At 46.1% G+C, this 12,285-nt stretch overlaps 1 protein-coding gene across 4 annotated transcripts in view; it reads right to left on the reverse strand.

The window, feature by feature from the left end:
- ETS1 (ETS proto-oncogene 1, transcription factor) overlaps nucleotides 1–12,285 on the reverse strand; it is a 140,432-nt gene that overhangs the window by 31,145 nt on the left and 97,002 nt on the right. For all 4 annotated transcript variants that reach the window (XM_043452594.1, XM_043452592.1, XM_043452593.1 and 1 more), the window contains 2 exons: nucleotides 5,844–5,963; nucleotides 3,383–3,583 (listed from right to left, as the gene is read on the reverse strand). In XM_043452594.1, the coding sequence (XP_043308529.1) occupies nucleotides 3,383–3,583; nucleotides 5,844–5,963 (321 nt within the window). The remainder of the gene's footprint in view (nucleotides 1–3,382; nucleotides 3,584–5,843; nucleotides 5,964–12,285) is intronic.

A 12,285-nucleotide genomic window follows, 5' to 3' on the forward strand; every position in this document is an offset into this window, starting at 1 on the left:
CTCCAAGGCTTGAAGACATCTTATTGTTGTTGTTGTTTAGTCGCTCAGTCGTGTCCGACTCTTTGCAACCCCATGGACTGCAGCCCGCCAAGCTCTTCTGTCCATGGGATTTCCCAGGCAAGAATACTGGAGTGGATTGCTATTTCTTTCTCCAGGGGATCTTCCCCACACCTTGGGAATTTACCAAAATCAGTCGCCAATATTCAAACAGATCAGGTCCAAAGTTTTTCAGAAACACAGGACAATCGTTTTAGGCAGGAAGATTTTTATTATTTTCTTATTATTCTTATTGCTATTTTATTTATTTTTGGCCATGCTGCGCCACACAAGGGATCTTAGTTTCCTAACCAGGGATTGAACCCCAGCCCCCTGCACCAGAAGTGTGGAGTCCCAACCACTGAAGCACCAGGGAAGTCCAAGCAGGTAGATTTCAGAGCCTCTTCTTCCAACAGATACCTGGTGTTTGGTGTTTTTCCGTTGCCCTCAGATTTCAAGTTCAGGCCCAGATAAGACACTAGGAAGGTGACTCTACTTGGTGAAATATGACAGAAGAATCACATAACCAAAGTTCTGTCCGGGTGCCAAGCTCCGTAGGAATGAAAGTAGAATGCAGATGAAGGTAACCAAGCAAAGAAACTTCTCCACTGAACGAAAGTGATCCTGCGGATCCCCTAATGGCCCTGGAATCTGGTGGCAGAGCCTGACTACTGTATGGAACAGTCGGATTACATTTCACTGTAAGAATCAGATGCAGACAGAGGGGGCTGGTTTGGGTTTTTCCTCGGGTATTTGATAGCTTGTTGGGAGCAGAGACTGCTGGGAAAACAAGTTCATGCCTGCACAGAAAAACAGTTCCCAGCTGAGATAAAATGATTAAACTCTGCTTCAGCAGCTTATCAGATTGAAACATCCCCTGTACCTTTGGCCTGCCACCCCACCCAGAACAGCTATGTTTTTTTCAGCACTGGGTTGCTTTACTTTAATCACAGAACAAAAGCTGTAGCCTCAATACAAACATCACGCTCAGCTCTTGGAGGATCTGCAGAAGCACAGTGCTCCATCTCCCTTGACAAGGGGTGAGATGTTCTCAAACTCACTCCATTACGCTCTCATTCTCCTAAATTCACTGGTATGATTCCTCTGCAGGAAGGTAAATAGCTGATTCACTGGAAAAGACCCTGATGCTGGGAAAGACTGAAGGCAGGAGGAGAAGAAGACAACAGAGGATGAGACCGTTGGATGGCTTCACCGATTCAATGGACATGAACTTGGGCAGGCTCCGAGAGATGGTGAGGGGCAGGGAGACCTGGCGTGCTACAGTCCATGGGGTCACAAACAGTCAGACATGCCTTGGTGACTGAACAACAACAAAGCCAGAAGCTCCCCCATGAGTCCATATCACTACACAAAGAACACAGGAAGGGAAGTTTGACTGAAAAGCCCCAGGTTTAAGGAAACAAGTGATGCTGAGGAAACCACCTGACTGGTCCTCATTGTACAGAGACAAGGACTCACTCTAAGAGGACATGCCCTTCCTGTGTCCCAGGGATGCTTTTAGAATCCAAACGGACTGGTTCACAGTGCAAACTTTTCTATCTATTCATCCTATTAATTTTTGAGAGTTTGATATTGAAACTGCAACTAAAGATCTTAATTTATCTACTTAAAAAATAATTACACAGTGGAGCTCTATGTACCTTTGTTCTATATTGTCCAAGTCTCCTGTAAATGTGTTATCATAATTTCATAACTTAAGAAAAGGAAAACATATTTTCAAGCCCTTTGGAAACAAGGAAATGCTGTGTAGATGAGCTGTAACTGATCAGAGGCCGGCTGAGACACCCGAACACCTGGCTGCCCTGGGGTGCTAACGAGAGGGAAGCGGTGCTTTGGCAGCATATATTTGGGTGACACGGTCTGGTAGAGTCCACTGCCATGTTTCTAAGCCAATGCTTGCATCAGACCTGCTCTGAGCCTGCCGTATCCTTTCCCTCTATAAACAAGTGCTCACGTCAACACGTTATGAGTGGTTTGTGTGCAGTTACACCGAGATCACGGCGTGGCTTCGGGGAAGCCAGTACCGCCACCCAGCAGTCCTGGGCCAGATTCACCTACTTCTCAATTCTGCTTATTTATTTATTTTTCAGCTACAGCTAAGGAGAAAGGAGTGGGGGGTGGGGGGGGGGTGTGGCGGGTAGAGTAACACTTCTGTGCCCAGAGGAGTCTAATTTGGGTCTCTCCTGGGCATTGCAGAATGGAAAATATCCTTAAACAAAGGAAGGTATTATATGGAATAAAAAGTGCTAAGCCTGAGCTCTGCTCCCTGCCCCCCGCGTCTGCGCCAGGGGTTGAGCTGGAGACCACAGGGAAAGGGTGGGCCTGGGTCAGAGAGGGCAACGGGCTTCTAGGCTTACAGTCAGCTGGAGGGCACTGCTGACTGCTGGTAACTGCAATTTATTTTAAGAAGAAATTCAGAAAAATAAGCGCAAAAACACCCAAGTTTGCCGCCTGCTGCTGTTTCTATACTCAGCCCGGACTGTGGTGCATGAGTCACTCGGTCCAAAAAGGTTGGAAGAGGCTGGTAGGAGAGGCCATGTCATTACAAGGTTGCAACACGGCGTCCTGACATAACCCTGGCTTCTGCTTCAGATGGAAAAGGTGTACCTCGCGACTGCAATTCCAATCCCGTTAGTGGGCAGAGAAGACTGCTTATTAAGAAGCTCGGAAACACTTGAGTTTGGATGTGGCCGTGGATCCAGGGAGTGTGTTTCACAATTGCCAAAAAAAAAAGAAAGGAAAGAAATACTTTTTTGCTGCTGGTTGTGGGCGCTGCTTGTTCAAGCAGTATGTGAGGCTAAGATAAAGACTGAGATTAGAACTTTGCAACCCAAGAAGCTTTAGGAGGTAAAGATGAAAAGTGCAGCATTCACATATACACGAACATATGTAAATAGACAGCCAATGGGAATTTGCTGAAGGACTCTGGGAACTCAAACTGGGGCTCTGGAATAACCTAGAGGGGTGGGAATGGACGGGAGGTGGGAGGGAGACTCAAGAGGGAGGGGACATATGTATAGCTATGGTTAATTCATGTTGATGTATGACAGAAATCAAACCAATATTGTAAACCAAGAATCAATTAAAAATAAACAAACATTAAAAAAAAAGTGGAGCATCCAGTACATAGAAGAAAAAGAAACTAACGTTTATGGAGCACCTGCTCCCTACCAGGCACCATACGGCAAGTCTCCATAAACCGTATGTGCTGTGATTGGACACCCAGAGAATGACTTCGATGTGGTACCTCGCTCCCCAGTCTACTCCAGAAGCTGCCCTATGCAGGTCCCACCTCCCCTGCCCCACCCCATCCTCATGCATTTACCTTTCTGCAGGATCTCCAGGTGTTCCCATAAGATGTCCCCAACGAAGTCCGGGGCCAGCTCGAGAAAGCAGTCTTTTCCCAGTGCGCAGAGGGCTGCCCCATTCATACAGAACTTCTGGAAGTCCACACCCTTCAGGCTGAACTCATTGACAGCCCACATCACCCAGTCCCGAACGTGGGTCTCTGTCCACTGCCGGGGGTCTGCGGGGAGAGATCAGATGATGTCCCAGCAGATCAGGGTCTCAACTCTTCCCCGAGCCTCAGACACTACATGGAAGCACCTGACCTTCGCTGAGGATGTTCTCAGATTCACGGAATGAGGAAGGCCTGATGGAGTATCTTCCACAACCCTCCTCCTCGCATCCAGGTCAGCCCCATCTTCTCCCTCCCACCAGTTAGCTGATCACTGCCATCGGCCAAAAAGTGACAAAGAGTATTCTCCACCCATGGAACCTTCCGACAGGTTCCAGGAATCTCCTCTCTCACTGCCTTATTTCCATCAGACTTCATTAAAGCCTGGGACAAGTGAACAAACGACTCCTTCAACGGCAATAGTGACAAAGTCAAGTGTGCTCTGGACGTTGCACTCACCTCTCCCTCCACTTATTCATGTAATTTACTTGTGGCCATTATGCTTAATTATTCTTATCTTAGTTAATGACGGTTAATACAGTTGTCTTTGCATATCCAACATGATTGGTTTCAGGACCGCCCCCTTCAGATACCAAAATCTGGGGAGGTGCATGTTCCCTCATATATACAAAAGGGCGGGGTGCACTCAGCCCTCTGTGTCTGTGGGTTCTCACATCCCCAGATTCAGCCAACAGAATTGGATCTGTGGTTGTCTGAATCCACCAATATGGAACCCCTGGATGCGGAGGCCCAACTATAGTAATCATAGCAATTAGTAACAGTGCACCATTCAAGTGATACTTAGTAGTAACAACATTATCATGTGTGTGTGTGTGTGTGTGTGTGTTAGTCACTCAGTCATGTCCAACTGTTTGCAACCCCCTGGACTGTAGCCCACCAGACTTCTGTCCATGGGATTTCCCAGGCAAGAATACTGGAGTGGGTAGCCATTTCCTTCTCCAGGGGATCTTCTTAACCCAGGGATTGAACCTGGGTCTCCTGCATTGCAGGCAGATTCTTTACTACTGAGCCACCAGGGAAGCCCAACAATGTTATTAGGTACCTGTATTATACCAGATAACCTGTAAGATACATACATAAGACAGGCCCTGCATTGAGAAGCCAGGTAGGACAGACGATATATAGCCTTCATGCGTGGCCCCGGTTTAACATGACTACACCAGCTCCTGACACTGAAAGGGCTCCGGTGATGGCAGGGTGTGGCGCCTACAGCACACCTCCTCTCAGTGTTATCCCCTTCAGTCTAGAAGATGACTTCATGAGATGGTGGAAAAGTGGATGGTCAGAACTCACTTTACTCTGCTTTACTACTGGGCTCTGCTGTCAGCGGAGGTTTGTGGGAAAGCAGGTTATTATTCTTTGTGGAAAGGCAGACAGATTCATTCATGCAATCTCCCTGAGGCCTGTGTCTGGCAGGGTGGAAGCCGCTCCCGCAGCAGTAGCTCTGGCTGGGTGCAAAGGCAGCCTCTGTTTCTCTTACTCAATAGAAACGTGTTCTTTCTGCTCTCAGTTGCTCGGAAAATGCCGCTTAGTCAAGGCTTAAGTCTTCCCTAGCCATTTTTCCTTTCTGACCACTACAGTTCACTTCCCTTTACATTCCCAAATAAGCCGTTTCAGAGGAGAATGCATGCATGCTAAGTCACTTCAGCTGTGTCTGACTCTTTGCAACCCTGTGGACCACAGGCCGCCAGGCTTCTCTGTCCATGGGATTCTCCAAGGCAAGAATACTGGAGTGGGTTGCCTAGCCCTCTTCCGTGAGATCTCAACCCAGGGATCAAACCTCCTGCATTGGCAAGCAGGTTCTCTACCACTAGCGCACCTGGAATGCCCTCAGAGGAGAATACCCAAGTATAAACACATTTCACCAAAGGACATGGAAAAGAGTATATTCCCAGAACTGGAGCTCATGGAGTTCATCTAATGGCACCCCAGAATGACACCAAGACCATGCCTTCCAAACCTGTCTGTACAATAGAGTCACTTGAGCTTTACAATTACTGATGCGACCAGCAATGGTGACTTAATTGGTCTGGGATCTGGCCTGGGCTGTGGAATTTTCTGACGATCCCCTCTCTAATGTTCAAACAAGTTTGGGCACCACTGCCCTAAGACCAAGATGGCAGGGACAAGCCTGGGAGATGAGGGAGCCTCAGTATGTGTCTACACTTGTTCCAACAGACGTCTGTCCCAGTCTGTGGCTGCTGACTGAGGGTGGTGAGTAATAGTGTCTATCTCAACCAACAGGTGAGAAAACCAAGCGTATCTCAAAGTCTGGTCCATCCTCTCTCCTTCCCACTACAAAACCTACCTTTTGGAATTCCCAGACGTTGCTGCTCTTTAGAGAAACCACTGAAAGTAGCTTTCAAGGCTTGAGACATCATTTCTTTGCTGCTAGGAGTTAACAGTGGGACATCTGCACATTCCATATCTGCAAGGCAAAAAATATCATATGAATACAAACAAAAATGAAAAAGCTGATGGACATAAGCTAGACTGATGGTGGTGATCATTCTGCAATATATACAAATATCAAATCATTATGCTATGCACCTGAAAGTAATAAATACATGTCAGTTATACCTCAATTTTAAAAATGAAACTAAATAGGTAATTAACCACCCATAAAATATAATAGAGCATGAATGGGCTGAAAGAGGCACGCTGAGAAATAACTGTAGTAGCATCATCACCAGGGCAGGTAAAATTTGGGGGGCTTTCCATAGTGTGGTAGGGTCTGTAAAAAAAAAAAAAAATTCCTGACTCTTGCCTTGAATGTCTGTATCTCTGACAAAATACGTTAATTCTTTCTGAATAGCTCTACCAATTCCCCATAGCCTCTATTCATCCTTCACATTCACTGAGAATATTAATGTTTCTGCACACTTGCTGTTACCTCTGAAAAGGAAATAACAGCATTCATTCAATAAGTAATTATTTAGCCCTTGCTACATGCAAGAGATTAGGGAAAGAACACTGAACAAGGCAGAAATGATTCCCACCCTGATGGGGTTGGGTATCATGTTCCAGCAGGGAAATCGGTTAGTAAAAATCTATTTGCACAATTTAACTTCAAATACAACATCAACAAGGGCTTCACAGGAGTAGGAAATGAAGTGTTAACCCGTAATAGAGTGCCCTGTAGGTCTGAAGGAATCAGCAAAAGCCTCCTTCAGAAGACAGATGTTTGACCTGAGATCTGAAGGAGACAGGATACAGGAATTTAAGAAAATTACTTCAGACCAGTGGTTCTCAACGTGTGGTCCCCAGACCAGCCGTATCAGCATCACCTGGGAACTCAGCCCCACATAGACCTCCTGAATTACAACCTCTGAGTGGGCGGAGCCCGGAAATCCTTTTCAACACAGAATCCAGGTAACCCTCATGAGCATTGATATTAGAGGACTGAGATCCTAGATGAAGGGAATAGCGTAGCTGAAGATTCTGAGACGAGGGAAGAGGAGAACCTCGGCTGCTTTAGTATCGAAAAGGTCAGGGAGCTGGAGCACAGTGACTGGGGAGAGCAGCCTGAGACGAGGTTGAAAAGGTAAATAAGGAGGGTGTTCAGGAATTTACAATTGTGTCCTGAGTAAGACAGAAAGGCCCTGAGAGTTGTATGCAGAGGAATGACATGATTATATTTTGTCTGAAGAAGATCACCTTGTAGTAATTCTTTTTTTTTGCCTCACTGCACAGCATGTGGGACCTTAGTTTCCCAATCAGAGATTGAACCTGCTCCTCATGCATTGGAAATACGGAGTGTTTATCACTGGACCACCAAAGAAGTCCCTACGGTAATTCTATTTTTAATTTCTCAAGGAGCTTCCATCCTGTTTTCCTCACAGTGGCTGCATGATTTTACCCCACCACGGTGCACATCGGGCTTCCCAGGTAGTCTGATGGTAAAGAACCCACCTGCCAATGCAGGAGACGCAAGAGTCATGGGTTCAATCCCTGGGTTTGGAAGACTCCCTGGAGGAGGAAATGACAACCCATTCCAGTATTCTTGCCTGGAGAATTCCATGCACAGAGGAGCCTGGCAGGATACATTCCAGGGGGTCACAGAAAGTCAGACACGACCGAAGGACTAAACAACAATGCAGTGTGCAACAGTTCCACCTCCCTGCCAACTCTCACCATTTTCTGCATTTTTTTATAGCGGCCATCCTAAAACACACGAAGCGGTATCACACTATAGTTTTGATGTGCATTTCCTTAATGATTAGTGATGTTGAGCATCTTTCCATCTGCTTACTGGCCATTTGTGTATCTTCTTTGGAGAAATGTCTATTCAAGCATTTTAATCACTTTTAATAGGGTTATTTGCCTTTTTTTGTTGAGTTTTAGGCATTCTCTATATCCCTCGTAACTCAGTTGGTAAAGAATCTGCCTGCAATGCAGGAAATTCGGGTTCGATTCCTGGGTCAGGAAGATCCCCTGGAGAAGGAAATGGCAACCCACTCCAGTATTTTTGCCTACAGAATCCCAGGGAAAGAGGAGCCTGGCAGGCTACAGTCCATGGGGTTGCAGGAGTCAGATACGACTTAGCGACTAAACCACCACCATATACCTAGAAAAATTGACAGCAGAGTCTTGAAGAGATATTTGTACATTTATCTTCATAGCAGCATTATTCACAAGCACTAAAATGTAGAGGCAGTCAACTGTTCATCAACAGATGAAAGGACAAGCAAAATGCACCAATGGTCTATACATACTATGCAATATCATTCTGCCTTAGAAAGGAAGCAAATTCTAACACACACTTCAACATGGATGAGACTTCCCATTATGGTAAAAGAAATAAGTCAGTCACGAAAAAACAGATTATATGAGGTACAAGTTTATAGAGTCAGCAAGTAGACTGGTAGCTGCCAGGGCCTGGAAGGAGGAGGGAATGGGGTGGAAGGGGCGGGGAGTTGTGTCTTGGGAACAGAGTTTCAGTTCTGTGGATGAAAACAGTTCTGGAGGTGGATGGTGGTGATGGCAACATGGATGTATTTAACCCCACTAAACTGTAATCGGGGCTTCCCAGATGGTGCTACTGGTAAAGAACCCACCTGCCAATGCAAGAGACATAAGAGACATGGGTTTGATCCCTGGATCGGAAGATCCCCTGGAAGGGGCATGGCAACCCATTCTAGCATTCTTGCCTGGAGAATGCCATGGTCAGAGGAGCCTGTCGAGCTATAGTCCATGCGGTCTCAAAGAATCAGACACAAATGAAGTGACTTAGCATGCACGCACAAACTGTAACTTAAAAATGGTTGAGTTGGTAGGTTTTATGTTATATTCATTTTTACTACAATTTTTAAAAATGAGAAAAAAAAAAACTCCTTTTTAGCTGCCCCATATGGTTTAGGAGGTATTTCTGAATGGGTGAAGGAAGCCTTGTTAAAAAGCTCTTGCATCAGCTGTGGTGAGGGATGATGGTGGCTTTGCCTAGGAAGGTGGCTCTACAGAAAAAGTGAAGTGGGCAGATGTGAAGTGCATAGAGGAGACAATAACTACAAACCTGACTCATGTAGGTGGTGAAGAAGAGTGAGGTGTCAACATCTGTAGAATCACAAATGGGTCCTTTACTACTGTTACATGTACTTTCATCTCTGCTGTATCCAATCCCTCTTGTACTTGCAGACCATGTTCAAAGCCAAGACATGTAGCTATGGTTCAAGTTAAAAGTCCTCCAAATCTACCTCAGGCACAATTTCCAACAAAAAGCGAAAAAGAAATGACGAGAATTCCTACGAGCTGTCCTGTGACCTTTAGACATCAATGCACTTCACTGCAGTCATTTACATAAGTCCTCCTACTCTCGCTGAATCTTCCATGTTTCATGTGAAACGGACATAAAATGGCTGCGTTCCAGGCAGGGCCACTGAGAAGTTCCTCCACCAGCCATCTCTGGCTGGTTAAAAAGTTCCCAGTGGGCTAAGTCACTTCAGTTGTGTCTTTGTGACCCCATGGACTGTAGCCCACCAAGCTCCTGTGTCCATGGGATTCTCCAGGCAAGAATACTGGAGCAGGTTGCCATGTCCTCCTCCAGGGGATCTTCCCCACCCAGGGATCGAACCTGCGACTCTTAGGTCTACCTGTATTGGCAGGCGAGTTCTTTACCACCAGCGCCACCTAGGAAGTCCAAAAAGTTCCCTGGATATACACAATGTGTTATTGGCTGGATAACATGGAAACATAAAGGAGGGACAAAAAAATGACAACTGATGACCTCTGAAAAAAGAAGCAAGTCTATTGCTTCTGAATGTCAAAATGAATGGAAATTACGAGGCAAGAAAAAAGGGCAGGCAGCACTTTCCCATAGCTTGCTCTGAGCCAGGCTGTCAGGAAGCCGCCCAGTGTCAGCCCTCTTGCCCTGGAAGGACAGGAGGGTTCACAGCCGTGGTTCTCCCAGGCCCTGCACCGAGGGGGATCTGAAGTTCCAGGGAGTAGAGAGTTTGGGTTGCTTTGGGTCATGCCCAAAAAAACCTAGTGGAAAAATCAACATGCCTTCAGGAAGACTGACAAAATGATGGAAAATCCCAGATTGTTACAGGGGGAAAAGTGGGGGGAGGGGATAAAATGTTGATTACATAACATCCAGTCCTTTGAACAATGGAGTAATCATCAAATGAGTCACTAAGAAAGACATTAGTGCTCCCCCCGCCCGTCCCCACTCTCCTCGCCCCAGAACAGCTATGGGACAGGTCCAGGAAGTCTCCCCTCAGAGTGGAAGTCAGTTTGATTCAGAGAAAAGGACTCTTTATTTAACCAAGAGTATGGCTTCTGACCGAACCACAGGAGTCAATCAACAGAGGCTGGATGAATTCAGTGTCTTCCGAATACGAATCAACTCTCCTTCCCTTTGCCCCCACCCAGCATGAATCCATGAACTTGAACTCTGTGGGTTCTGTTGTGTGTGTGTGTTCCTGCCACTGGATTTATAACTCGATGAAAAGGACTCTATGCATGGCGGAAACTGGCCAGGAGAGCACATGTGGAAGATGAGAGCCAGGCCAAATGGATGGGCAAGTGATGATTCTGTGAACTGGAACTGAAGGATGAGACCGGCGAAAAGGTCCCAGGCAACTTCTAAACAGGAAAGCCTGGGCAGTCAGATGCCAGGATGATGTGCACGCCTCTAGGCCGACAACACCCCACGTAGGTTTCAGCTTCCTGTCTGGGAGCTGGCACTTCTGGGTTCTGGCTTAACTCTCTCCAAGGGAAGCAGCTGGACTTACTTATGCCTGCCCACCTCAATGCCATCTTCAAAAGCCTGATCTACATGCCATCAGCTGCAGCTGCAGGGCGCTCATGGGCTGCGCCCCTAGGTGGGGATTCAAAGTGCCAGATCTCTTGAAAAGGTGCTCACAGCCCAGCTGGGGAAAGTCAACCCCACACATTCGGGACACCTGCACTTGATTAGCTCGGAGGAAGGCATTATCACTGTCCTTGGACCCAAAGGACTCAGACAGGAATGTCAGAGCTTCATCTATTTTCTTAACAGTGTAGAATTTGGGGTTAAAAAAAAAACCCTAAACTCCTCTATAAGGGAATGGACAAACAGGCAGGATTGAATTTTTCAGTAGCACAGGAGTTCCATTTAAATGATGATGAATAATCACATTCAAAAGTGGATATTAATATAAAATATTAAACTCTCATCATGTAGAATATGAATGCAAAAAAGTCCTCTATGTTGCTCATTTATGTCCATGCCAGTTCTGTCAATGACCAATGTTAAATGGCAATCACCAACAACAATAAAGAAATCATTACACAGGTGGAGAAGGTGACATGGTTTAGTCCAAGCAGGCACCATACTTTGTCTCATTACCTATTAAAATAATTTGCATTAGATACCAAAAATACTTCTAATGTTAGCAACAGCACCCAGAAAGTAATCAAGGCTCCACAGAAGCTAACTAAATGTATTTTATGGACAAGTACTAAAATTGCCCCTGTGCTGATAATTGTAACTGTGGTGGTTGTTGTTTAGTCACGGAGTCGTGTTTGACTGTTTGCAACCTCATGGCCTGCAGGCCACCAGGCTCCTCTGTCCGTGGGATTTCCCAGGCAAGAATACTGGGGTGGGCTGACCATGTCCTTCTCCAGGGGATCTTCCTGACACAAGGATCAAACTCCTGTCCCCTGAGTTGGCAGGCGGATTCTTTACCACTAACTCACCAGGGAAGCCCAATGACTGCAATGTGTGTCAGTTGCTTAGTTTTGTCCAACTCTTTGCAAACCCCGTGGACTACAGCCTGCCAGGCTTTTCTGTCCATGGAATTCTCCAGGCAAGAATACTGGAGTGGGTTGCCATCTCCTTCTCCAATGGCAAAATCTTAAAATTGCAATAACACATTTGTCTCAAAACGTTAAATGCCTGACCTGGAAATATATAGTAAGATGATACAGTGGAGACTCTAAATATACTTATGAAACAACCATGTTACAAGTATATTAGATTTCTGCTGTTGTTCAGTCACTAAGTTGTGTCCGACTCTGTGAGTCCATGGACTGCAAGCACGCCAGGCTTCCCTGTCCTACATAATCTCCTGGAATTTGCTCAAACTCATGTCCATTGAGGCGATGATGCCATCCAACCATCTCATATTTGTCATCTCCTTCTCCTCCTGCCCTCAATCTTTTTCAGCATCAAGGTCTTTTCCAATGAGCCGGCTCTTCCCATTAGGTGGTCAAAGTACTGGAGCTTCAGCTTCTGTCCTTCCAATGAATATTCAGGACTGACTTCCTTT

This window comes from Cervus canadensis, chromosome 29, assembly GCF_019320065.1.
Source record: "Cervus canadensis isolate Bull #8, Minnesota chromosome 29, ASM1932006v1, whole genome shotgun sequence".
NCBI lineage: Eukaryota > Metazoa > Chordata > Mammalia > Artiodactyla > Cervidae > Cervus > Cervus canadensis.